Source organism: Rattus norvegicus, chromosome 9, assembly GCF_021556685.1.
Source record: "Rattus norvegicus strain SHRSP/BbbUtx chromosome 9, alternate assembly SHRSP_T2T, whole genome shotgun sequence".
NCBI classification, from domain to species: Eukaryota; Metazoa; Chordata; class Mammalia; order Rodentia; family Muridae; genus Rattus; species Rattus norvegicus.
The window spans coordinates 89,563,322-89,590,820 of NC_141542.1; the positions used below are offsets into that span (position 1 = coordinate 89,563,322).

Consider the following 27,499-nt stretch of genomic DNA (forward strand, 5'->3'; position numbering starts at 1 on the left):
CTCTCACGCAGGAGTGCCTTGGGGGGGAAGGGAGTGGTCTCCAAAAGGGGGAGGGGAGAAGGCAGGGGGGGCGGGGAGAAGCAGGCTTTTTAGGACCCGGCAGCAGCGGGGGAGGAGAAAGAAGGCAAGGAGGCGTCTCCCGCGCTCGCCAGGGCCGTGCCACCTGCCCGCTAGCTCGCCGCGCTACGGTTTCCCACTAGCCAACATGCTGCCGAGATTGGGCGGCCCCGCGCTGCCGCTGCTCCTGCCGTCGCTGCTCTTGCTGCTGCTGTTGGGCGCGGGCGGTTGCGGTCCTGGGGTGCGCGCCGAGGTGCTGTTCCGCTGCCCACCCTGCACGCCCGAGCGTCTGGCCGCCTGCGGACCCCCACCCGACGCGCCCTGCGCCGAGCTGGTGCGAGAGCCCGGCTGCGGTTGCTGCTCCGTGTGCGCACGACAGGAGGGCGAAGCTTGCGGCGTCTACATCCCGCGCTGCGCCCAGACGTTACGCTGTTACCCCAACCCGGGCTCCGAGCTGCCCCTGAAGGCACTGGTCACCGGCGCGGGTACCTGTGAAAAGAGACGCGTGGGCGCCACCCCACAGCAGGTTGCAGGTAATGCGGACTGTGAGCACTAGTTCGGGGATTGGGAGAAACTCGTAGCTCAGCGGGGTCTCCTGGCTGGCAATCCTCACGTGGGGAAAGAGAGTCGACCGGACCCTGGGACCGTTGTAGACAAGAAAGAGCCCAGACCTTGATCGGATCCAGGGAGAATCTTGAGAGCGGGAACCCGAAAGGCAAACCCGGGAGGGAGGCTGGGCGTGGAGCAAGCGGGATTTGATGGGGTAAAAGAGGAGAGGAAAGACACCTTGTCACCTGGGTGGGTCTTCCTTAATAGGACTTAGCAGGGAGGAAAGTGGTCTGATCTAGGGGCTGTGGGGGTTGGGAGTGGGGTGGGGGTTTAGGATCCTGTAGGAACTTGAAACTCCTTTGATACAAAACTTGAGTCAGTGACCGCCGGTCGAAAGTTCCCCGGTGGGAATGCTGCTGGCCACCGCGCGCAGGTGACGCCGCAGACCTCGGGTGAGAAAAGATCGAACGGAGGGACTCCTTCCTTCTGGCGTTGGGAGGTGAGGAGAAGGGTAAGGATGCACGTGGAGAATGGAGCGGGCTCCATCTGTGTAACTTAAGCCGGTTGGCCAGCTGCATTCCGGCACCCCGGCTGTGCCGCTAAGCGTCTGGGCCTCCGGTCTGAATGCTGGAGCCGCTGGAGAGCCAGGGAAGGTACAACTCTTAAGTGGGTGTGTATCATACCCTACTTCCTCCTAAATCTAGGGAACTCTTCCTGTCCCACTGGGTGGGAAAGGTGGGGTTCTTTGTTAGGGAGCCTTTCTTTCTTTTTTTTAAAAAAAAGTTAAGAGACACAAGCTGACTGCGAGGAACTCACTTTTTTTTTCTTCCCCTTTGGTCTGGAGAAAGCTGTAATTGTTTTATTTGGTCTTGGGGACAGCACTGAATTTTATTCACTATTCGCTAATGTTTGAAAGGGAGGCTTTTACCATGTTCTCAGACTGGGGGTAGCCTGGAGAGAGAAAACAAGAGAGAGAGAAAAGTACAAGAATCCTTCCTGCTTTTCGATTTCTTTGTGCTCCCCTCTCTTTCCCTGGCTCTGCTATTGTCCCCGTCCCAGTGGAGTTAGAGGTCAAGTTTGAAGTCTTGTAGTTCTTGGAGGCATTTTTGACCTTGACTACAGATCGAGGTGGGGATTCGTCGGAGGGGAGTCCCAGGGTTTCTTCTCTCTCAGCCTTGGGATTAATCCGTGCCTCCTGTTTCTAAGTAATAATAAAAAGAAAAAGAAGTCCTCTCCTCATGCTCCCTCCTCCCTCTTACCTTTGGGGCCCCAGAAGAATTTTCTTCAACAGGGTAATGCAAGGCCTTGCAGAATCCTCTGGATTTTGACCATTTTACTAAACCATGGTGTGCTTTCCTCTCATGGTTTTAATATTTTTTTTTCTCCCCGCCTTTCATTTCTTTCATTCTAAGGCTGAAGTTCAGCCTTTCTGTTTCCCAAAACTCTTAAATAGGTTGGAGTCTTCTGCAGGCAACAGATGTGGCAGGTTCCCTGGGTCACTTTTCCTTACTGGCTGCAGGGATGGGGGTGGGCTGAGGAGGGTGTTAGGGGAGCCAGGGGACAATGGGGTGAGTTCAGGGAAAGAATGTCACTCTGGATTTTCTGCCTGGTTATGGTATGGGACTCTGTTCTGCTGGCTGCCTCAGCCTTCTCCCAAGGCCCAGATGCCTTCCACATTTTTCTCTTGTGTTCCTGTCTGGAACATTAACCAAGGTAGGGGGTGGGGTGGGGGTGGGAGCTGGAAACTAAGTAGGTACACTTAAGGGATCAGCAGCATGGCAGGGCTGTCACAGGGGTCTTCAGGGACGGAGCCTGATTTTGCAAGGTTGTCTTGATGAGAGGCAAAGACAGAGGCTTCTAGGATCGTGGGAGAGACATTTTGGGATTGGGACAAGGACTCTCTAGAGACTGTAGCAAGAGGGAGATATTATACATGGTCCAGACAGATCTTAGCGATGAGGGAGGCCGTGCATGTCTTTTGCCCATCTCCTCCCTTCTCTGAAGGCCCAACCCCCCACCCTCCCCCCACCAGCATTTTTCTTTGAGCAGGTCGCTTTTGAGAATTTTAAGCGTACCCTCTTATTTCCACGCAGCACCTCCCAGCAGTTCCGGCTTTGCTGTTAGCTCTTTTGTCTCTGTTCCCAGGGACTCGGGGACTGTATTGCTGGCTTCCTGGGGATGGCAGGAAGGCAGGGGGTGGGGGTGGACACATCAGTGGGTAGAAGTGGCCGGTGGTGATCCTACATCCCAAGGGGTGATGGGCTGCTGGGCCTTTTGGTTCATAGAAACAGAAATCAGACTGGCAAGGCCTGGAAGAAAAAGGAACTCTGAGAGTGGTCACGAGTCCATGCTTTGTGAGGATGTGGGAGTGGGCAGAAGTACTGGGGGAAAAAATTGGAGGTGGGAGGTGGGGTGTCAGGGAGTTGAGGGGGGAGGGTAGGCTTGGGCCAGGCTAAGCCCTTTTTAGAATTCAGGCTAGGCTGGTTCGTCAGCATCTCCCCAGTCTCTTGCCCTCCATTCCCCCCTTCTGTTTTATACAATGCAGGGGATTACACTGAGGGGCGGGGCTGCCCAAGTGGCCTTCTGGCCCTTAGCACATATAAAGGTGTTATAGAAATGTTCAGTCAAAGTCCCAGAGCTGACAAGGGCTGGCTCTCTGATGGGTGATGAGTGGGGAGACCCAGATCTAAAGGCCGGGGGGGGGGGGAAGGAGGGGGGGAAGAGGCAGGCCCTGATTTACAGTGGTTCACTTCGGCTTCAAGACTAAGGGGGAGAAAGCAACGGGACTTCTGGCTCGGAGCGCTGCTTTGCATCTCGTCTTGCATAAATTTGCATACCGAGTTCAAAATGGTAAAATAGACTGAAATGAGTGGGACCCACTGTCTCTGCGGATCCTTAGCACCACCTTCTTAGCACCACCAACTGGCCCTGATTCCGGACAGAACTTGAACCAGTCTGGCTAAGTCCTTCACTGAGGGCCTTGGAAGGGTGAGGCATATGCTAAGTAGGGGGCTACTGCTCCTGGACTTCTGGGGGACCCCTGGAGTTGGTTGGCTTGTAAACTGAGTAGGGTGTGGCTCTGTGCACCAAGACTTCAGTGTCAGAGCGGTGGAGGGACCGAGGTACTGCCTGCGCTAGCCCAGGGGCGAGGGTCGGAAGTAGCCTCAAGGTCAAGTCTTTGTTCCTGTACAGCCTTTACCTTTCACCTTTTTGGAGTGTCTGAAAAGTTTCCTGCAGAGCTTCTTTTGTGTGTCGACGGTGACCCAGTTCCTTGAAAGAAGGAAGCTTGAAGGAGGATGACCCTGTGGGCTGACTGAGATGGCTCAGTGGGTAGTGAAGGTGTCTACTGTGGCAACCTGAACTTGATTCCCGGAACCCATGTGAAGGTGGAAGGAGAGGTCCTGCTCCATGAATTTGTCCTCTGAACTTCACACATGTGCCATGGCCTGTGGGCCACCCTCCCATACACAATAATAACAATTTTTTTAAAAAAGAGAAACTTGACTGGACAATAGTGGCCTTTATCCCAGCACTCAAGGCAGAGGCAGGGGATCTCTGCGTTTTGAGGCCAGCCTGGTCTATAGAGTGAGCCAGGGCTACACAGTGAAACTCTGTTCCACACCCCTCATGCCCCCCAAAAAGCCAGAACCCAAATAAATAAACACCCAAACAAACAAACAGAAACCAAACTTGTGCAATCATACTAAAGACATTATAAATAAAAATCCTTCAACAAACCAGGGCTAAGGATGCTCTTCGTTAGAACGGGTGCTGGGGTTGGGAGAAGGAACCCACTGGCTGTGATTTTTGAGAGGCAGCTCTTACTCAGCTTGGGATGTTGAGTTTGCTAGTGAGCCAAAGGAAGATGCTTGGAAGGCTCACCCTGCCTTTCCCCTCAGCCCAAGTCCTGCACTATTCAGGCAAAGCCTTTCCCGAGGGCGGGGCAACTCAGGGAAATTAACCCTGTAGGCACTTTGGATCTGAAATAAAAGCACTTGCCCTGCAACAAGCCTGAAGACTTGAGCTCAGTCCTTGGAACCTACAAGTGGAAGGAGAGAACCAATTTCTTTCAAATTTCCCTCTAGAGGCATGCAGTGGTGTGTGCACACACTTATGTATCTCTCCTCTCTCACTTATGTATCTCTCCTCTTCACGAGCGCTCTCTCTCTCTCTCTCTCTCTCTCTCTCTCTCTCTCTCTCTCTCTCACACACACACACACACACCTTGTCGTAGTAGTAGTAGTAGTAGTAGTAGTAGTAGTAGTAGTAGTAGTAGTAATGGGTTGAAGAGATGGCTCAGTGGTTTAGAGCACTGACTGCCCTTCCAGAGGTTCCTGAGTTCAAATCCCAGCAAATAATGGGATCTGATGACCTCTCCTAGCATGCACATCCAGATAGAACACTCATAATAAGACAAATAAGTACATCTTTAATAAATGCCTTGGAGTGTTTGGAAGCGGGGGTCCATCCATCCACCCAGTGTCAGACCATCTGATTGCTTACCCTGAGAAGCCTCGCCATTAGATAAGCTGATTGGTTCCCAGAATGGTCCTTCTGCTTCAAAGCATCAGACTAGTTGCTATTGGAGTTGATTGGAAGCTCTGAAAGCTCTCACTGCTAGTGGAATGGGACTGCCAAGGGGAAAGAAGGAGGGCAGAAACCTATAGTCCCCTTGCTTGGGTCTCATGATGCAGCGCTCTGCCACCTTTCCCAGTGTTTGCCCTCCCTGTTTCTAGCTCTTCTCTGTCTTTGTCCTTGAAGTCTCTTTAGACCAAATCCCCCCACACCCAGCACACATGTGGTTGTCTCTTATATTTTTGGTTGTGAGCCTAGCCTTTAACGGCTGAGCCATCTCTCCAGCCCATGTGGTTGTCTCTTTCTGTGCCTCTTGCACTGCTGGCCTGGCCAATGCTTGACCATATGGTAAGTAGGTGCACAGTGTTCAGAGAAAGTAGCCTGGTAATCGGTCGGCCCTCTTCAGCTCCAATCAGGGAGGCTGTGAAGGTGAGTGGAGGCTTGGGTGTTGAACAGAATTCAATATGGGGTGAAAAGAGCTGGGTTGATGGTCAGGGAAGAGGAGAGGGGGCTGGGCTTTAGAGACGGAGCTAACGTGGACAGGGGACGTGGCACTGCTCGAGAGGGGCTAGCAGTGCTGCTTTTGCTAAAATGGACAAAGATGAGGGAGTTCCATATGCTTCACTAGGGAGCCAGAGATCTGGCTGGCAGATGTTCCGGACCCCTCTGCTTCTCTTTGTTATCTCTGGCCGACGTCTTCCTGAGGTGGCAGGCAGCCATCAGAAGATGGGTCAGCCCCTCTTGTGTCCTTGTCCTGTTCTGAAACAAGTGCTTCCTTTGCTCCAGTTTTCCCCCCTAGGGGAGAGAGCTTTTTGTATTTCTTTCCATCTTAGGTGTCTACGTGGGCTCAGTAGAGGCACCATGTTAAAGAGCTAAGATTTTTGCTGGCTTTTAACTGCTGAAGCCCTCTGGTCAGGTCGGGATTGAAATAATGGCTTTTGAGCCTGTGGGGCAGAGGTTTTGTTCCTGGATAACTGTTGTGTGTAGGTGACAGGTACGACATGGTACACCCTTGCCAGCTTTAGTGAGGAGAGGACACTTCAAAAACATGTGATGAGTGGGAAGATGAGAAGCCAGAGGCTCACGGGGTCCCCGAGAAGAAAGGAGTGGATCGGCAGCTGTTGGGGGAGTAGCCTGGTTTTGCCTTCAAGCTAACTGGGTCCCAATGCAGACAACCGTGTGTGGGGACCGGGATTGATGGTGCATAGCTGGAATCTCAACACTTAGGAGACAGAGGCAGGGTGTATCAAGTCTTAGAGGACAGACTGGCCTTCGTTGGGAATTCCAGTACCCCCAAATCAAAATCAAAACCATAAGACTAACCTTGTGGTGTGCAGGAGCCTTTCTCAGAAAACAGGTTTGGTAAAGTAGGGGTAATTTTTTATTTCCTTCAGGGTGTGTATGTATCTTAGACTAGTTGTGACCATGGGAAGTCACAGGTGACCATGGGAACTTACCCACAATAAGTTGTCAAACATATTATCTGACTTAACCCTGACAAATCTCATTTTTGCTCTTTGGTCTGGCCCTTAAAGTGAAGGCCAGACTAGATAAGACAGGCAGACCACTCATTTCTGTAGGTTCCAATCTCACATGTCAGCTGTATATCCAGATGTAAGAGGTTTAGTCTCCTCGAACCTCGGTCTCCTTATGTGTATGTAAAACAGAAATTGGTGGCGCTCATGACTCTGCTGGGTTACACTTGCATGGGTCTGTGTCAAAGTAGATAATGCAGATAGACGTAGTTCATGCTTACGATCTTAGGGAAGCTGCAGTAGGAGGTTTGTCATGGATTTAAGGTCTCAAAATGTTTTAATTTTCTAATTGTTGCGATGAAATTCCTTGACAAAAGCAACTGAAGGAAGGCAGAGTTTATTTTGGCCCTCAGCATAAGGATGCAGTCAATGATGGAGGGGAAGCCATGCAGTAGGAGTAAACATAGCCACATTCAGGAAGCACAGAGGGATGAATGCTTTTCCTCTCTGCTCACTTTCTCCTGCTACACAGTGAAGGATCCCAGCCCACGGGATGGTGCCACCCACAGTGGGCAGGTTTGTTCCATCTTGAAGTTGCTTGAGATAATCCCCTCAGGTATGCCTAGAAGCACATCATCTCTCATTTGATTCTAGAGCTCCCTGAGTTGACCAATCAGATTAGTGATCGCACAAAACAAAAGAAAGAAATGAACAACAGTAAAAGCAGATAGTACAGTAATGCTCAGTACTTGGTCTGGTGGTGATGTTACGTGATTTCTACGTCTTCACCTATGAAGGGAATAAGTCCATCTGTCTGACCTATATTCATTGGGCTTAGTCCTTAAACTGTGCATTAGCGATATAAAATGGTTTTACCGCTAAATGGATTTCAAATGGATTTATATCGCATTAGCGATATAAAAGCAGCCAAGAAGAAATGGTTTGCATTTCTTATGGGTGAGTTAGGCATTTTGAGTGCTTTTTGGGGCTCGTATCCAACTTTCTGGGACTGACCGTTCAGGGCTGTAGCTCACACTTGACGGTGCCCAGAGTGAAAGCCAGAGGGACAGAGATGACCCTGGAGCTTGGACGCTTAGGTGCTTGTGGCAACCTTTATGCTCACTTAGCTAACCGAGGGCTAGTACCGCCTCCACCTGGCCAGCCGGCCTGGAACCTAGGCCTGTCAGAGCCTGGAGGGCTGGAGAGTTGCTGAGGTGTTCCTGGGGCAAGGCGGTTGTGCTGGGTTGCCCTTTCTCTGTAGGTCTTCCTCAAAGGAAGCTGGCTGGACATAGGCTTCAGAACAGTAGGCGTGCATTAACACAGCTGCTGCATTACTTAGCACGCACGGTGTGTCCATGGGCATGCAGTGGTCAAACCCAGTGAAGACCTCCGTGGTTCTGCCTTTTTGTTTCAGGAAAAGAGGGATTTTCAGGTCAGTGGTGTCTCTGAGCCTAGCGTGCCTGGAGTTTGAGGGTGATCCTGGCAAAAGAGTTTGGATCTTCTGTCCAAACTGATGTCTTCTTGCTCCGTGGTCTTCAGAGCTGACCTCACTGCTGAGAGGGGCTGCTGCTTGTCAGTTTTCAGGGTCGTTGAGGAATCTGGAATGGTGGATTAGATCCTGAGAGATGGAGGAGAAAAACCCTTCGTTGATTTGAATTGTGAGCCCAGGGAAAGTCTCTGGAGCCACCCCTCCCATAAGGAACAGACTGAGGGGAGAAGGGGGCACTTCCCATCCCCCATCTCATCCTCCTCGGCTCCTAGCCCCTCCCCTTCTGTTCCTTAACAATAAAGCCAAGGAAGATCTGGGCTGGCTCAGCTTGGGTGTCAGTCAGTACTCAGAGGGAGACCTTGCTCAGAAAACTGGCTTTCCCTGAGAGGAGTACAGTCCACTACAGTCTGGAATTCTCATTCATTCTCTCTCTCTCTCTCTCTCTCTCTCTCTCTCTCTCTCTCTCTCTCTCTTTCTTTTGCCGAGGGTAGGCAGTTGGAAGCCCTTCTGGCTGTCTGCCCCATATCCCTTCCTGGCCATTGGGAAGCAGGGCAGAAGTGAAGATTGAGGGGAAGGGGACAGGGGCTGGCACACCTCCAGGTGCTGGGCAGAGGAATTAGCCCACAGACCCTGGTGGAATTGGCTGGGAGCGAAGCCCGAGGAGGTTTCTAATTAGTAGATGGCTTAGGTGTGTTAGCTTGTGTTCATTCAAATTAAACAGCCAGGATGCCGAGGAGGGAAGAGGGCCGGGGACTGAAGGCCCTGGCAGGTTGTCAGAGCTTGGAAGTCTAGAGGACTTAGGGTGTTCATCCCCATGGCTTGGAAAGATGGGGGGGGGGTGGCTTCCAACTGACAGGGTGTAAGTTAGACTGTGGTGGGAGAAAGTTGGTAGCTGTAAGCCAAGGTACTATCCCAACGGGCGGACGATAAATCTGTGACGGTTGGAAATGCCTTGCTGCAGACATTTCCTACCTCGCAGCTCAGAGTCAAAGGAAGAAATGAAGGCTGCATTCTGGGCCAAGCGCCAAGGCTAACCCGTGGCCCCAGATCCTCGTTCCCGTGCTCCGTTTCACCCGAGTTCCCGAATGCACAAAAGCAGTGGGGTACGTACTGCTTCTTGGAAAAGTTCTTTTTTTTTTTCCTGTGTGGCAGTAATTGAGGCATAACTTCTCAAAAATGTTCCTTTATTCGACTCCCCAGGAAGTTTCCTTTGGGACTATTGTCTTTACTTCTGGACGGAGATGCCCAGTCTCCTCTGGATGATGAACTTGCTTTCCGAATTGCCCGAGGCCAAGAAAAGACCCAGAATAGCAGTTCCCTTGTGTCCTGGGATCTTCTCCTGTAACTGATACCGCTGACTAGTTTTATACCAACAGTGGTGGGAGCTGTGCCGGCAGGCTAAAGGGGTCAAGTGGGTGGGTTGGGTTCACTGGGTTAGAAAGGCTTTTGTGGTTGGGTGGGACCACCTTGCATATTAACTGGTAACCCACTTCCTTGGGGATTGAAATGTCTTGGTCACCCTTCCTTAAGTGATCTAATGATCAGAAGGCATTCTGAGGAGCTAAGAGCTTTGTAGCCGAGCGACCTGGGTTTGGTTTGGGCCCTGCCTCTGATAAGGTGTCTTTCTTCGGCTGGCTGTCAAACTCCAGGGCTCTTATTGAATGTGATAGGGGGGTAAGAAATCACCAACCTCTTGTGACTGCAGTAAATGGAGTTATGTGTACAAAGGACTTAGCACAGAAACTCAAATAACCAAACGATGTTATCCACACTCTGATCTCTTCCGAGTCTCAGCAGAGAGCAGGAGGGAGCTAAGGGAGCCAGTGCCTGTTTAGATGAATTCTGATTGATCGGTCATCGTAAGGATTCTGATGAGGGAAGGGTGGGGGCTGGGGAGCTGGCTCAGTAGGTAAGAGCCACTAGCTATGGGGTCTTGAGTTTGGATCCCCAACACCCACGTGCATATATATATATATATATATATATATATATATATATAATTGAGTTCAAAGAAGCCACAAGTGCTTATAATGGAGGGGAAGGAACAAAGACAAGGTCACCCACTGTGGGCTTGTTGGTCAGCGAGCCTAGTTGAAACCCACCAAGCTTCAGGTCCAGTGAAGGAATCTGTGTCAAAGAAACAAGATAGGGTAGGGTGACTGGCACGCACGCTCGTACATACACACACACTCACACACACACTCTCACACACTCACACACTCACACACCTCTATACACACAAGTTAAAAAGGCAGTTCTGTCAAGGATGTAGTTACTTGCATAACTCCCCTTTGGTTGGTAAAGCTTTCAGTGACTCCAGAGCTGTGAGTCTGAGGGTTTCCTGTGGGTCGTCATGGCCATTGAAATCTTCCCTATGTTTCTTTTGATGGCTTGGTGGCCCATTTATATGCCAGAAATAATGAGGATTCTTTCTAAAATATTGTTGTTGTTGTTGTTATTATTATTGTTATTATTATTTTGGGGTGTCTGTCTGGGGAGTTTGTATATGCCAAGGAGCACATGTGGAGCCCAGAGAACAACTTTGTGGAGTTGTTTCTCTCCTACTTTATGTGGACTCTGGGGGTCAAATTCAAGATACCATGGTTACCCAGCAAGTACCTTTACCCACTGAGCCATCTCACCGGCCCAGACCCTTTGTCTCTAGTTTGGCTTGCTGCCCCTTAAACCAAGAGAGCGCAGTCAGGGACAGCGATGGGATGGGATGTAACATTCGATCAGTCACAAATCAGTGGACTTTAAAGTGGAAGCCAGAGAGATGCACGGTGACCTATTTAAAGACACTTATTTATATTCAGGACACTTGCGTGCTGGTCTGAGAGTGTGGCTGGCAAGCCCACGCATCCTCACAGGTTTACAGTTCTTTTTTCTTCCTCTGGGTTCAGTGTGTCAGTGTGGAGTATGGGAGTGGTGTTCCGGAGACAGGAGCGCGGCAGGAGGGAAGGTGGTGGAGGAGTGGCTGGAAAGGTCAGTGGGTATCGTTTTCTTGGCCCGGGACTGAGAGATCACATCCTCAGAATCCAGTCTGGGGCTGTGGCTTGGAGGTGTAGGCCCTGGTAGAAGCACACGTTCCTCCTGCCGCGTGCCTTTATTGCTCGCTGGTTTTCTTTTCTCCCTAACCACTCTTGCTGCTGTGGGGCCTGGATGATGATGGGTGGGGGGTTCACAAAAAAACAGTACATGAGGGAGGGGCACTAGGGCAGGCCATGAGGGGTTCATGTGTGAGCCACGGGGGGAGCACATGCCATGCACATGCCAGCACCACCCTTGCTGCTGCTCTCTTTCAAATTCATTGCCTCTTGCTTTTAATTGTTACGACATACACACACACACACACACACACACACACACACACACACATGCATACATATAGGCACACATGGATATATGTACATTCTTTTTTTAAAGATTTATTTATTATATAAAAATACACTGTAGCTGTCTTCAGACGCACCAGGGCATCATATCTCCATTCCAGAGGTTGTGAGCCACCATGTGGTTGATGGGAATTGATCTCAGGACCTCCGGAAGAGCAGTCACTGCTCTTAACCACTGAGCCATCTCTCCAGCCAGTGTACATTCTTAAACATATAAATATAACCTGTTCAGACTATAGAATGTTCAGGGCTGACCGTTTGGTATCGGGTGGCCAGATGGTGCGCTCTTCCCTGGGGAAGATTGTTTCTCCTGTTCTCAGCACTCCTTGGTTGCCTGGGTTCTTGGTTCAGGTTTGAAGCCTCATGAGGTTTTTTCCTCCTTCCAGACCAGCCCAGATGTAGAATTTCACTTAAACTATGTTTGTATATTCATAGACCTGCTTCCGCGTGTTACAGGTATTTTTAGGTCGATAGTTAATAGCGTGATTCCTTATGACTTTTCCACATACCCTTCCTGCCATTTTACCCACCTTCATCTGGATTCACTTCTCTCCCCCTCCTTAATCAGAGACTCCCGTTTCCGCCATTTCTCCTTCAGATCAGCTGTATCCTGCTGTTCCCCTCTCTGGCTCTCCTCCCATGGTGGTCCCTTTTTATAAAGGACACTTTATGAGGGATACTTCTTCGTGGAAGTCAAGGCTAAGCTAGTGTCCTTAAGGGGCTTCCGTGCTTCAGAGGAGGAGTTAAGCCACAGACTCAGGGATTTTTGTTTGTTTTAATTACACTCATTGATTTCATGTGTATGAGCCAAGTCGGAGTTCAGCTCGTGGGAGTCCTCGTAGGAGTTCCTTTCCTGAAGCTGTGGTGGAACTGACCAGACTGACCAGAGTCCCCATGGCAGAGAAGAGGCAGGCAGGGCAGCCGAGTTGTAAGCTGAGAATCGCATTTGGAACTACAAGCATGAAGCAGAGAAACTCGGCGTGATCAGAGTCTTTACTCTCAAGGTCCCACTCCAATAACGTTTTTCTCTAGGAAGACCAGACCTCCTAAAGAGTGCCACCAACCCGGGAGGAAGCGTTCAAAGACAGAGCCCAGAGAGTAGAGCCGAATTTCCAGGACGTTTTATCCAGTGGTGCCTTTTGTTATTTCAAAGTCAAGTGTCCCTGCACCCTCGGTAGCCACGCCCCCTCCTCCTTACCCTTTCAAAGGCCCCTCCTAGAAGCGATGTGTGACTTTCCACTTTTTATTTTTTCCTACCTGCTGTTTGTCACTTATTTTTATTCTTGTGAAATCCCAAGTTAGGTCGTTGTCTGGATCTCTCCTCTCTCCTTGCTTGTTTGTGGGGACGCAGAACAGCTGTCCCCTTACTGCCCCTTGGACATTTCTATCCCGAGTCAGCTGAGTCCCTGAACCACCGATGATCTGCACTGCACCATGGTATGCTTGACGTCCTGTTCTCTGGGCCGAGCCGTCTCCTTCATTTTGTCTTTCTTAAATCATCGACTGTCTGTCTGCCACTGTTTCTGGATCTTTCCTTGACTCACTTTCCACTTTTGTATGTCACAGAGAAATAAATGACGAGGGCTCCACGTTGAGACCTTTTGATGGGCAAGCCGTACGGAGCACATTGCATCAGCCGGTGAAAGTCGTCTTGATGTTGCATGTCACTGGTAGGGCCTTGTCTAGTCTGTCATGCTCGAGGGCTCTCCAAGTTTATTCATCTCTGTTTGACAAGATAGGTGAAGGGCGGATCGTGGTTGTCTTAGGGTTACATCGATGTCACGAAACACTGTGACCAAAAAGCAGCTTGGGGAGCAAAGGGATATACTAAAAAGATATATCCCTGAATCACACAGTCCATTGAGGGGAGGCAGGAACTCAAACAGGGCGGGAACCTGGAGGCAGGAGCCGAGGCAGAGGCCATGGAGGAGTGCTGCCTACTGGCTTAGATTGCAAGGCTTGCTCAGCCTGCTTTCTTACAGAACCCAGAATCATTAGCCCAGAGGTAATCCCCACTCACAATAGGCAGGGTCCTCCCATATCAATCACTAGTTAAGAAATGCTCTCCCGGCCTTCCTACCAGTTGATTTTAGGGAGGCATTTTCTCCATTGAGACTCGCTCTTAGCTGACTCTACTTGTGTCGAGTTGATGTAAAGCTGGCCAGCACAGAGGGTGAAGTATCTTAATATATTTTTATTTTTGCAGTGCAGGGGATGGAACTTAGGACCTTGTATATGCTAAGCAAGCCCTTCTACCACAGGGCTACATACACCCCTGGCCCAGAGAAATGACTTTCTGTTTTTTAAAAAGAAAAGTCTAGAAATAATAAGAAACAAAAATAGCAGTCTACCACCCAGAAATGTGGATGCTAAGTCTATGAGCATGTAATATTTAAATAGTACCTTTTTTAATCTATAGAGAATTGCACACATATGATGAATGGCTAGTTTCATATTTTTGCATTGCGTGCAGATGTGTGTATGATGGATGATCAATATTGTTCCAGGTCCTCTAAAGTAAGCTGGGAAATCTTGCCCCATTGGTTCACACCTTTAATCCCAGAACCTGGGAGGCAGAAGCAGGTGGATCTCTTGAGTTCGAGGCCACCCTGGTCTGCAGATTGCATTTCAGGACAACAAGGGCTACACAAAGAGACCCTGTCTTGAAAAACAAAGCGGGAAAGGGAGAGACAGAGACAGACAGACAAATAGGAACAGGGACAGAAAAATAGTAAATTTAATTTCCCTGTCAAAATTAGACTTTTGAATCTGTGCTGACAAACAGGTGAGTGCTTGTCTTTATGGTCACCGTGTGTCACCCCATTATACCACCTTATTGATTTTGTGTCATTTGCCAATTGCAGCACCAACTATAGATAGTTGGAAAGAATTTTTTTTATACATATACTTTATGTACAAAAAGAGTTTGAGGAATACTGTATTTTGTCCCTGTAGCTTCTAGCCCAACTCTTCACTTGGGCGTTTGGCCACTAAGTCACTTTGCCAGCTTCCCGGATGACGGGAGTGAGCTGGAGGAGAAATATTTAGGCCTCATGGGAAGAAGTGAAAACCGATAGTGCTGTTTGCCATCTTGATATCCGTTTCTCTGGCTCTTCAAGGACAACTGGGCTTGCAGAATCCCAGAGGACCTGGGCTGAATTTGAGCATGTTTTTGTTTGCTCAAACTGTCTGCCTCAGCCCTGACCCGCGGCAGGTCTTTGCGATTCCAGGAATGAACCTGGTGTTTATAAAGCAGCCCTTTTTTTTGAGTGAGCACAGGCAGGGAGGCTCCAGAGAGGCCGTGCTCACTCAGGGGGAGCCTTCGATGAGGCAGCAGTGTAAGGGCATGCGTTAGAGGTCCCCGTGGTGCCAGGCCGAGGACGCATGTGTGCAAGCATTCATAAGTGTCTCTAAAAACCCTGGAGCCAATGGGCACAAAGCTTAAGGCTGACACTTTGCTGAGTATTAATCCGAGGTTCTCTTGTTCCAATGGAAGAGATTTCTTTCTCTCTCTACCAAGTGAGTCATTCGGGGTAACCTGCAGAAGAACCACAGCAAGATGGGACCTCAGGGGTGCTAGTGCTTGCAGACTCTTGTTTAAAATACAGGTTCCTTGGTAGCCCAGGCTTGTCTCTGGATCTCCAGGGCTTGGGTCCAGGGCTATTCTTAGAGACTTCCGATGGTCCTTTGTGTGTAGTTTCATTTGGAAACGGTGACTTAGCCGAACTCCACAACTTACAGATGAGCCCCCACACTCAGGCCAAATCCTGCTCGACACCCAGCCTGGCCTCCCTCACAGCACCAGGGGAAGCAAATTCAGGGTCAGAACCTTGGTCCTCTGACTTCAAAGGCAGCACTGCTTGCTCCATTCATACAAGGACGGAGTCAGGCTTTGGAGCTCAAGGGCCTATGCTGCAAGAGTGGAGGGATGGAGGGCATGCCTCGGCCAGGCGGTCACTGCCCTTCTCCTTGTGTGATTGCTGTCCCGTGCAGGGATAGCATGTGCTGCCTCAGCTTTCCACGTGACTGTGTTTTCTGAATTCTTTAATGCTCAGCTGGGCAAGACAGTAGCTCTGGGATGGCCCCTGAGGCTGGTGGGTCTAGGGACACTGACATTTCCTTCTCCAATCATGATTCTGAGAGGAGGGCTATCTATGGTGGAGGAACTGGCTTGCTGGACAAGGGGACATTCTTCTAGAACGTGGCAGTGGTGGTGGCAGTGTCTGAGAGATGCGAGGCATTACTTGGCTGGGCTCTTTTCTGGGAGCAGAGGGTGATAAAGAATGGGAGTTAGGGCAGAAACTGGGTGTTAGCAAGAAAATAGGTGGGTGGACTTACCAACCGAAGGGGGTCACTCAGTAACTAAACTGGACTATGTTCTGGGGCCAGCTTATCCCATGACAAACAGCCCTCTACTGTGTTAAGGACTCAGGCCTACCATACACCATTTGGAATTCAGGCACACTTTGCAGAGTTCAGAATTCAGGCAGCCCTGTGTTCTGGATTCCAGAGCCAGAGGCCACTGCTGCCCTGCTGTCTTGGACCTATTGGGGAAAAAAAGAGATGGGGGAAATAGAATGCTACTTCAAAAGACTAAGGTCTTCAGGTTAAATATTAACTAAACCAACAAGTAGGACCCCCTTTCGCTCTTCTGGCTTACTTCCTGCGCATGCACTAGGGGAATAGCTACTTACCTTGTAGGTTAGTGTGGTGTTGTGATCAGCCATCCAAAGGGAGTGGCTTCAAATTTTCACCAATGCAATGTTTCCTTTGTGTTTTGGGCATTTGCCCCTATATTCTGGGAACCTCTGTGCCCCCCTCTCTCTGTCTTCCTCCCTCCCCTTCCTTCCCTCTCTGCATAAAATGTATCTAGGCAAGTTCTGTCTTCTCCAGAGACTCCTGTTAAGCAGCAGAGACCTTTGTTCTTTAGCTACCTATAGGATTTAAATAACCAGTCTAGACATGTAGTTCCATGGTAGAGCATGCAGTTAGTGTGTGCAAGGTTCAGGGCCCTCTCCCCAGAAGCACAAAAGAAAAACAATACAAAGTCATCTACTTTAAGCTTCCATGTAAGGGTCTTAAAAATATAACTAAACAAATAGGGCCCTCTTTCTCTCTTCTTTCTCTCTTCTGTCTCTCTTCGTACAGCATGCACTAGGAAACAGTTGAGATGGGTAATCAAATTTAAGAAGGCAGGTCTGGGTGCAGTCCCAGCAATGCAAAAGTTGAGAGAAAACAAAACCTAGACTTCACATGTCCGACTGAGGGGCCTGGAGAGATGGCCCAGTGCTTAAGAGCACTTGCTGCCCTTAACGAGGTTTGATTCCAAGCACTCACATTGTGGCTCAGAACAGTCTGTGACTCCAGTTCTAGGGGATCTGAAATCCTCACCTGGCCTCTGCAGAAACTGAATGCACATGCTGTCCTGACATACATGCAGGCAAAAAAAAAAAAAAAAAAAAAAAAAAGACAAAAAAACCCCCCGATGTACTTAAATAATAAAACCTTAAAACTCAAAATGGAGACATCACAGCAGAGAATATTGAGGAAGTCTTCTAATTGGTCTTATTAGATATTAGCTACTCTTCCCTTTCCCCTACACAGCAGATAACCTTACATTGCACATTCAAGAAAAAGATCATCCATTTTGTATAAAGCTTGACCCCCCCCCCCCAATTTTTGGTAATGAAAATCTGAATGAGGATAGTAATAAAACAATACGATGTTTAAAAATCACCCATGATTCCCACTGTCTAGGCTTAAGAGATCAGAATTAAAGGGTCTGGCTAAAACAATGGAAGAATAATACCTTGATTCTGGAACTTAATCGGCTCTTGGGATACTTTACCCACTTGAGTTCGAGAATTAATTGTCTGTTGTCATGGATATTAGTAGAGAAGTTATATGAGGAGGAAGAAGAGAAAGAGTACTAAAGTCTGTCCTGGTTAGGCACGGTTTTGGAGAAACTGACGACAGTGGCCATGTGAGGTCTGTGCCCAGTCAGGGCAAAATTAGGAAAGCACCCAGCACTCGTCCTTGTGGTCTTGAATTGGGTCTAGAAAACCAGCACTCATTGGAGACTGTGAGTCTTCACCTCACTGGTGCCCCGGGCTCCCACAGTTTGAGATCATCATGAGGGAAGGCTAGGAAGTACTTAGATATTGTTTGTAATCAATAGGACAGGGGATGCCTGTTGGTCTACTAGGAAGATGGGGATGACTTGGACGTAAGGGCTCATTTTCTTCCTATACCTAGGTAAGAACCAGTGTCAAATACTCAGAACAGACTGTGGACGCATTGCTTTTAGGCTCTTGGGGTTGGTTTTCCTAATAGTGCTTTATTTAGGCTTAGCCACAGATCATGGACATTCAAGTGTAGCTCTGGGAGCAGAACCAGGGCCCTGACAGAATGCAGGGTCCTGTGGAACATGGGGATTTTGATTCCCTGGATAAGGTCCTTGGCGCTACAATCAGACAGGGTTATTTACCCGAGAGACATTTATTAAGTCTAAATTAAGCCTTGAAACTGATAATGTCTGAATTGAATGCATGAAGTGGGCATGTGGGCCTTTTCTGATGCCAGCCTCCTGCTGGGCTCCCTGGCCGTGCTGATAAGGGTGTTTCCTTCAGAGGACAGCATGGGGCCCTGGGTGATTGTGAAACTCCTGTGATGATGGCGACGATGTTTGCTCCTGTAGACCCAGGTGGACATGAGCCTCAGGTTTGCGGGTTCTAAAACAGGGCAAGCCATCCATTCCCTTCGATCTGAGCTGCCCTTTTCGTTTCCATGTGTCTAGATGATGTTGTGGTAATACTGCAAGGTCAGGGAGGGGCTTCCCCATGTGCTGCAGACCCTCCATTCAGGGCTCTGGTTCCATTGCCCCCCTCTCTTCCTTTGGAAAATTTACCTTATATATTAATAGAATTGTGAAATCCCACACTTCCCGTCTTGATCCATTCCTCAATGCTGGGGAGAACGGCTAATGCTTATCAACCCGTGTCGAGGAGTCTCAATGTCCCTTCAGGGGCCTTGCAAGTCCCTACTGGTTACCTTGAAGTCTGAAGCCTTTTCTACCCAATTCTTGGGGAGGTGATTAAGAAATGTTTCCTGAAGTGACCTCTGTACAGAGCCTGCCTAGCCTCACGTCTAAGGAGTCGCTTAACAGATACTATTCTGGATCTAACTCCTTTAGGGAGAAAAGAATGCAGCTTGGTATTTTCGTTCTGAGGGAAAATTCCATCTCTAGCTGGAATTCTCCATTTGGAATGTTTTCCTGTAGATCGCCTCTGTAGCTATAAGAAAATGTATGGGGTGGGATGTGGGTGGGGGGATGATGCTTATTCAGGTGAGGTGGGGCCGACATGGAGAAATAGAAGCATCCGTGAGTCTATTCAGATGCTCCCACTGTGTTTCATTCCATACACACCATGAACAGCTCTCGGGGACCCTTCTAGCAGGATCCAGAAGCTGGATGCCATTGGCTCTTCTACGGGTGAGCATCCGAGGCACAGAGAGCTCGAGTGATTTATTTGTTCAGGGCCTTAAAGCTGAGTGGGGAAGCTGGAGTGGAGATTCAGTCAGACCCTGGCGTCGAACCCTTGACAGACACCTTATCGGGGGTGAGTAGTAAGGTACAAGGCTTCCTTTCAGCCGAGCATCCTTTTGCTCTCTTCCTGGCCGGCATTTCATTCTGTCCTGGGTGCCTGCCTTATGATCGATGTATATTTATCGATGTATATTGACCTGGGTCCTGCAACCTGTTCCAGAGAAAGAAATGGATGTCCCGCTGCCTTTAAAAGGAGCCCATAAGTCAGCCGGCCCTGGCTGTGAATTTCCCTGTCTTACTGGCATGTTTGCTGGTAGTGGTGAGATCAATAACGGAAGAGAATGAAACCTGTCCTTGAATCCAGGTGGTTTCTCTGAGGATAGACGGACTGACTTTCACCTTGGGGAGGGTGGGAACCTCGTAGGACAGACAGGAAGCCACGTAGTCTCCCAGGAGAGAACTGCCCAGGTGACCCCAGTCTTCTGGGAAATCCATCAATGATCGCAGCACACTGCCTGAATCTTAGGTTTTTCCACCTTTGTGCACCCTCCCATAAAAAAGCAGTGTAAAATTATAACATCTGGTTTCGTAAATGCAAGTGTGTCAGTGTTAAATATTAAGACTTCTTGACTTAAAAGGCCAAATTTGTTTCTTCTGACCTTCAAGTGAACGAAAACCCTTTACAGACCCTATGTCCACCGTGTCTAATGGACAGGTTAGCCCTGAGTGTAGGCTCCAGGTCTAAGTACATGTCATTCAAGAGTGCCCGTGCCTTTGCAGACACGGCTCCAGAGTTGGCAGAGGGTGTTCTGAGCATTCAGTGTGGAACTGACCTTGAAGACTAAGCTGAGGGATTCTTTTTTGGCTACTGTTTGTTTAGGGGCCCAGGAAGGCTTGGAGACCATAGATCTTCAAGCCGAGTGCTCTGGATGCCCTGGGAAGACCCTGTGCTGTTCCGTGTGTTCCGTGGAGCTGTGAACTAGTGTGGCTATGGGTAGAAGCAAGGTACAGGGGAGTTAGCTATTGTGGGACAATTTGATCTACACTGTGTGGGGCCTACTCATTTTTGCACTGGGCTGTGGGGAGCTTCTGGCCCTTGGGGTAAGGACTGACCAAACAGTGTCATGTTTCAAAGATTAGCTTGAGGTTAGGGGGTGCTGTCAGCATTTGAGGTCTCAGGTTTCTTTGCTAAGGTTTGGCTTATTTCTGACTTCCCTGAGCTTTTCTTAAGGTCTCTTGCCCTCAAACTCTGTTTCCATCTAAGAATGCAAGGGTTTGTGGTTACAGCGGTTCCCGGCTGTACCACCAGTCCCAGAGGATGGCTCTGCAGGGCCCTGATACTACAGAGGGAATGTGTAGCTCATATGGTGACTCAGTGTCCATACGCTAAGGAACAGGGCAGGCAGCTGAATAGGGGAGCTCGACCTATGTCTGGGGCCTTGAGTTTCCTCTCTTCCCAGAGCAGCATCAGAGAAGGGGATATGGGAGGAGTTTGAGGGTCTGGTTCCTGGGTCTGACTGAACCCAGGTAGGACAGGACTCCTCCAGCTTTGATGCAGAGGTGAACGCATTAGCTTTCTCTGTGCCTGATACCAGGCCTACTGGAGTGGAGTTTAATTTTACTTAAGTTATGGTGAAGTCCATGCTACCCAGGAGCCACGGTGAGTTAGCCTTTCTAGAAGAAATAATTTTTCAGGTTTCAGGCAGTTTAGAGAAATGGCTCAGCATTAATAGCTCTGGGCAGATTTTTGTCTTTAATGCCGCATACCTGACCCCCTTTGGGAAGTTCCAAGGTCATCATACTTAGTATAGTTCTTTGGGCAATAAAACATGGATGTCCTTAGGGGCTGTCGGTGGATGTGGACTTATTTGCCATGCCACTTATTTGATCTACCCCAAGGATTAATTCATTCATTTTCTACCTCCCTACCTCCCTAGAGATGGCATTGCCTGTACCCCAGGCTGACCGTGAACTCACACATAGCCTAGGATGGCCTTCAACTTCTGAGTTTCTGTCTTCTATTTGGGGATTATAGGGATGTGACACGACATCCGGTTTTGTCCCCAACCTTTAATGTGTACGTATGAATGGTGTGTGTGTGTGTGTGTGTGTGTGTGTGTGTGTGTGTTCATGTATGGGGTTCAGACATGCGCCACAGTGTGGTTGTGGGTGTCATAGACCAACCTTGGGTATCAGTCTTTGAGGTATGAACAAGACTAGCTGACCCATAAGTTCTGAGGATTCTCCTGCCTCCCGCTCCCATCTTGTCACACGGGTGCTGGGGTCATAGACACACATTATTGTGTGTGCTTCTTATGGGGCCTAGGGATCTGAACTCAGGTCCTCATGCTTACATGGCTTTATCACTTGAGAAATCGCCCTTGTCCCCTGGACACCAGATATTCAGAAAGCAGGCTTACTGAAGCAAGAGTGTGGTGAACTGGCAAGGTTCTTGTGCAGTAGTTCTCCCTGGGTTGGTGTGAAAAACGCCAGGTCCTTTCAATTTGGGGACATGGCGATGGCTCTTCGGATGCCCAGGATCTTATTTCCCTTTGCTTCTTAACTGCGAGTTAGCAGATAACTGGGGACAATGTCCAGCCCCATCATTACAGGGACAGCCAACAGTGGCGTGATAGCTCTGTTCTAAGTCATCATTTAACTGCTTCACCTCTAATAAACTCCGCTCAGTTCTGTGAGCCGTTAGATAGCCATCCATTTACATACAGGAAAGCAGAGACTCAGAGAGAAGATGTGCAGGGACACTCATCTGGGGAAGTGACGCAGCAAGGTTTGAGCACCCAGTTCATGAGTACAGTTTCTCTAAGTGCCGCTGAGCCCAGTGAGAGCAGGACGGGCATCAGACACAGAGGGATGGGAAGGGGAGGGAGAAGGAAGGTGTAGGACAAACTTTTGTGATGGCTTTTGGATGCTAGGACAGACACCTCAGCAGCCGCAGGGGCAGCTGTTGACACTGGTACCCAGTTCTCAGTACCTGGAGTGAAAGAGCTGACTCCTCCCTTAGCTGAACACCTAGTTTCTAACAACGTAGACAGGACAATACACCCTACCTTTTGTAGTTCCTGCCTGTTCTTTCCAGTTTGTAGTATTGCCTAGGAGGTGGACTAGCGGTGCCCTCTGTACTGTGAATTCTGAGGGGTCCACTGGGAACTATGTGCCTTGAGTCATTTCTACTAAGAGTTATCCCATTTGGGGATAGGGACTGTAAAGTTTTTGAATGAGCATTAGAAGCTGATGCAGAATTTGTTGAAAAACCCCTCTGTGCAGTCACCTAGTTTTTTGTTTTTTGTTTTTGTTTTTTTGCTTTGTTTTTGAGACAGGATTTTGCTGTGTAGCCCTGGCTGTCCTGGAACTCACTCTGTAGACCAGGCTGGTCTCTAACTCACAGAGATCCACCTGCCTCCGCCTCTCAAGTGCTTGGATTAAAGACGTGTGTCAGCGTCGCCCGACTTCACCTAGTTTTTTTATTAGGACTTTGTGGGCTTGTGGCTCTGGGTGGGGCTAAGGCGCCATGACTTTTAGAACATGCTGGGACTTGTCCCCCTGGTCACAGACTGACCATACAATTCCCAATCTGTCACCTTACCCTGGAGAGGAATGAGTCAGCCAGGCGGAGACTGGAAATTAGGGCTGCTTTTAGAGTCCGCTGCACACAGTAGGTTCTAAGACAGCCTCAAGAGACTGAATGGCATTCTTTTTTTTTTTAATATTTATTTGTTTTATGTGTATACACTGTGCACTCTCATTGTCTTAAGACACAGCAGAAAAGGGAGTCCATTACACACTCCATTACAGGACTCCATTACAGATGGCTGTGAGCCACCATGCAGTCTCTGGGAATTGAACTCAGGGCCTCTAGAAGAGCAGTCAGTGCTCTTAACCACTGAGCCATCTCTCCAGCCCCTTTGGATGGCCGTTCTTTAGTAGATAGCTTGATTAGGTTTCATGCTCGGTGAGGGTTAAAGAAGCCATACACAGTTTCTGTATTGGAGCCTTTCAGTGGGGTGGGTTGCAACACACAGGTAGACTTCAACACAGTAAAAGACAGTGTGGTTAGTGCTGTAGCAGCCTAAGAGCAAAAGACAGACATTTTCGTCAGGGAGGGATGAGCAAGTGAAGTGGCTAGAGACTGACTCTCACTGGCAGGTGGCTTGTCCACCTTGTAGTCCCTTACCAGCCATGCCGCAGCCCAGGGATCTTGTGGTAGTAGTTTTCAAAACCTCAACTAGTCTGCCATGATCAGACCATACATGAGGAGCTTAAACTTGGGATTAGTTGTGGGGGAGCGTGGTGTTTTCTGATGGATCCAGGCATGGCCTACTTCCGTTCCCTGCCGAGGGCCTTGTCACTGTCTTCATCCTTCCATGCTTATGTCAGCAGCATGGAGGGTGAGGGGAGAACTGAATTTGGATCCTCCCATTGCTCTGCAGTCACACAGCTTTAGCTCAACACCTGATCCATCACTTGACAGGGATGTAATCTTACTCAAGTGACTGGCTTCTGTGAGCATCAGTTTCTCCTCATGTGAAAGATAAGGGGATTCGAGTGGAGCCCCCGTCTGTTTGTCACTGTGCTCAGATGTCCCTCGGAAGCTTCAGGGGAGGATGCTTTCATTGGGGGGAGGGATAGTTTCAGGACTTCATCCACCATCAAGAGGGAGGCAGTGCAGTGCCCATGGGTGGTGGACCCTTGTCATAGCACAGTCTCAACCAGAAAACGGACTGGGATCTGGATGCAGGGTGGACCAGGCCCCTTAAAGTTCCACCTGCAGCAACTGCCCGCTGCCAGCCGGGCTCCACAGCCTTCCTGAACAGTGCCACCACTCAGGGAGGGAGCAGGAGTTCAAGCATACAAGTCTGTCAGAGCTTTTTACATCCAACCCATGATGCCATCTACAGAGTTAGGAGACGCCCAGCTAAGTTGTGGAGTGTGGGCACCCAGCACACGGTTGTCACACTTTTTAGCTATTAGCCTCCTTTTTTATAGCTGCCACCCTCCTCAAGGAGGGTTCTGGGAAGCTGAATCTGGAGTGTCTCCTCTTCTCTCTGTAGACAGTGAGGATGACCACTCGGAGGGAGGCCTGGTGGAGAACCATGTGGACGGAACCATGAACATGTTGGGAGGCAGCAGTGCTGGCCGGAAGCCCCCTAAGTCAGGCATGAAGGAACTGGCTGTGTTCCGGGAGAAGGTCAACGAGCAGCACCGGCAGATGGGCAAAGGTGCCAAACACCTCAGCCTGGAGGAGCCCAAGAAGCTGCGCCCACCTCCTGCCAGGGTCAGTGGAGGGCTGGGGTCGACTGGAGGAGGGAGGAGGGTGTGGGAAGGGAGCCTCGCACCAGTAAAGAATATCACACTATGTCCCATATGCCGTGCTACTAACAAGCAAACAGAATCGAACATATTTGATGACCTTTGGTCTACGGGGCACTAAAATGGGTTGAACATGGTTTCTTGATGTTTCTCCTAAAACCTTCATGTTTCTTTTTTGACATTTTGGGGCACTGGCAGAGAAAAACCCAGATGTGCAAATGAAACCTGCCCCTCCTCTGGGGTGAGCTTTTCCTCAGCTCAGTTTCACTGTAAGAGAATGGAGCTTGGGCCATTGGCTAGGGTAACTTCAGGGCCAGCATTTGAATTGAGTTGAGGTATAGTTAGATTCCAGGAATAAAATCAGAATTGGATTGGGCCATGGCTCCAGATGTAAATTCTAATCTTTGAGGTAGAGCCTGCTTTGGTTCCTGATGGCTGTTGTCAGAGTTAGGAGAGAACAGTAGACATTCACAGTCATGTGACTTTCTAGAGGGATGAGCACAGTGGGGTTAGCTGCCACTGATGCTGCCCCACTAGCCGTTTGGTGCAGAGGGAGTCTCTTCCCCACGGATATGGCAGTTTGAGGCCTTGTCTAGTACTGGTGTTGTGGTCTCCTTTTTCTCATGCTAGGCGTTCCTTTTGTCTCTTCAGACCCCTTGCCAGCAGGAGCTGGACCAGGTCCTGGAGCGCATCTCCACCATGCGCCTTCCGGATGATCGGGGTCCTCTGGAACATCTCTACTCCCTGCATATCCCCAACTGTGACAAGCATGGCCTGTACAACCTCAAACAGGTGAGTGTGGGAGCCAATCTGGGCTAAGGAGTCCCTCCCTCACCCCCGAGCCCCACCGTGCCTGGTCTGTGCTGCACCTGCCTGTGTAACCCTTGGGAGCTAATAGCTGAGCCTGGGTGAAGGCTTCTGTAACCAGAAGGATGGCACATCGGCCCCATGAGGCTTCCCTCCTCGGCCTCGGTCGCGCGTCAGGTCTGACGACTCTCTCAGGTAGCTTCTATCTGTGCTTGGTGTCTGTCAGGAAGAGTGCCCTGGAGAACTGAGAGAAATAGTTTTGAGCCTTTGCAGCCCAGCTTTTCCAGAGGTTTCAATGTTATAGAAGCAGATTTAAACTTAAACCAGTACATCTCTGCTTTATGTGAGAGCTGAGCCCTTCTCTGGAGGTTGTCACTTAATGGGTTTGGTAGGAATATACGGTTTGCATTCCTCCCTTCTCTTCCCTTCTCTCTCCTTCCCTACCCTTCCTTTCCCTTCTGTTCCCTTCCCTTCCCTGCCCTGGCTGTTCCAGAACTCACTGTGTAGATCAGGCTGGTCTCTACTTTACAGAGTTCTGCCTGCCTCTGCCTCCCAAGTGCTGGGATTAAAAGTGTGCATCGCCACCATCTGGTTTACAGTTTGCATTTCTAAGCCTCTCCCATGTATTGCTACTGGTCCATGAACTGTATTCTTGGAATCACCTTAGAGATGAGAGCACACATGGTGCTCTGGGGAGCTACAGCAAATTTAGATGCCAGGTTTTAACAGGGGAGGTTTGGATCTTTTGGATATGGGGAATTTTACAGAATTCTCCGCGTGACTTTAATGGCCAGTCAGGGTTGACTTAAAGAATGGACATGTGGAGCCAGGGGCTGGGGTACGAGTCTGTACTTCTCTTGGGCCTTCCTCACCTCCTTTATGAGGCAGGGACCTAGCCCACCTGCTATGATGCCAGGGTCTGTCTGTCTTTGCTGTCTGTCTGTCTTTCCCTAGTTATTTCAGGTGGGACTCGGAAGAGATAAGGTCATGTCTAATGAACCACGGATGTACTGAATCTCATAAGCCACTACACCCGTTCATGTAGTCACTACTGCAGCTTGAGATCAGGGATCCTGGATGGCAACACCCGGAGTTTGATTTTATCTCTCTCCTTAGGTCCAAGCTGCGTAACGTGGCTACTTGGCCAATGGCTAAATTGGTTCCAAGATGCAGAGCATAGACTGGTATCCACACACTCGGGAGCTTCTTAGGAATGCAAACTGTAAGCCACGGTGTGTGCTTCTAACCTTAGCAGGCAGAGGCAGGTGGATCTCTGTGAGTCTGAGTTCAGCTTGGTCTACAGACGGAGTGCCAGGACAGCCAAGGCTACACAGTTACAAGTCACCTAACCAGTTTTTGCTTCGTTTTCACAGCTGTCAAGTGGGGACATTAAGGGTACTTAGGACACAAAGCGACTGTGTATTATGTGACTATAAATGATGCCGTGGGTGATTGGGAGATCTTGCTCTCATAGCGCCTGGCACAGTCAGTTGTGATGTGAGGGTTTTCATCTCAGACCATGGTGGAAGTCTATGCTGGGTCTCCCTCAGGACCCGAGTCATTTCTGGGTCTTTGTCTCCAACAGCCTTGGTGATGGGCACAGCATTCTTCTGCTGCCTGTTAGCCAGGCAGAAGTTTAGGGTCACCTGTACAAGAGCCTGCGTGTTGACAAGCTCACTTATGGCTGGGACAGGCTCCTCCCTGTGCAGTAAAACCCAGCAAGCACCTGGGAACTGCATTCAGCCCTGGGCTGGGTGAGGAGGCTTAGTGCCACTCTTCATGTTTTGCTCCTCTTACCTTTCAGTGCAAGATGTCTCTGAATGGACAGCGTGGGGAGTGCTGGTGTGTGAACCCCAATACCGGGAAGCCAATCCAGGGAGCTCCCACCATCCGGGGAGACCCCGAGTGCCATCTCTTCTACAACGAGCAGCAGGAGAATGATGGGGTTCACGCCCAAAGGGTGCAGTAAACCACAGCCAGTCGGTGCCTGGCTTCCCCACCCCAAACACCAGCAGAAATGGAGGGTGTCAGGGTGATGGGTGTGGAGGATTTCCCAGTTTTGACACATGTATTTATATTTGGAAAGAGACCAACACTGAGCTCAGAAGCCCCCCTGCGCCCCCCAGTGGCAGTTAACCTGTACCTCCGTTCCTGCTTCTAATAGAGAGGGTGGTGGCACTGGGGATACTGGGTACAGGCTTGGGAATGGGGAAAGAAATTTTTATTTTTGAACCCCTGTGTCTCTTTTACTTAAGATTAAAGGAAGGAAAAATAAAAA

The 27,499-nt window shown here is 49.5% G+C and overlaps 1 protein-coding gene across 1 annotated transcript; it reads left to right on the forward strand.

The window, feature by feature from the left end:
- Window positions 1-134: 134 nt before the first annotated feature.
- Window positions 135-27,499, forward strand: Igfbp2 (insulin-like growth factor binding protein 2). Its single transcript, NM_013122.2, is given in 4 exon segments — window positions 135-590; window positions 24,156-24,379; window positions 25,066-25,206; window positions 27,026-27,499. Coding segments are annotated over 4 exon segments (915 nt in total). The 5' UTR covers window positions 135-205; the 3' UTR covers window positions 27,191-27,499.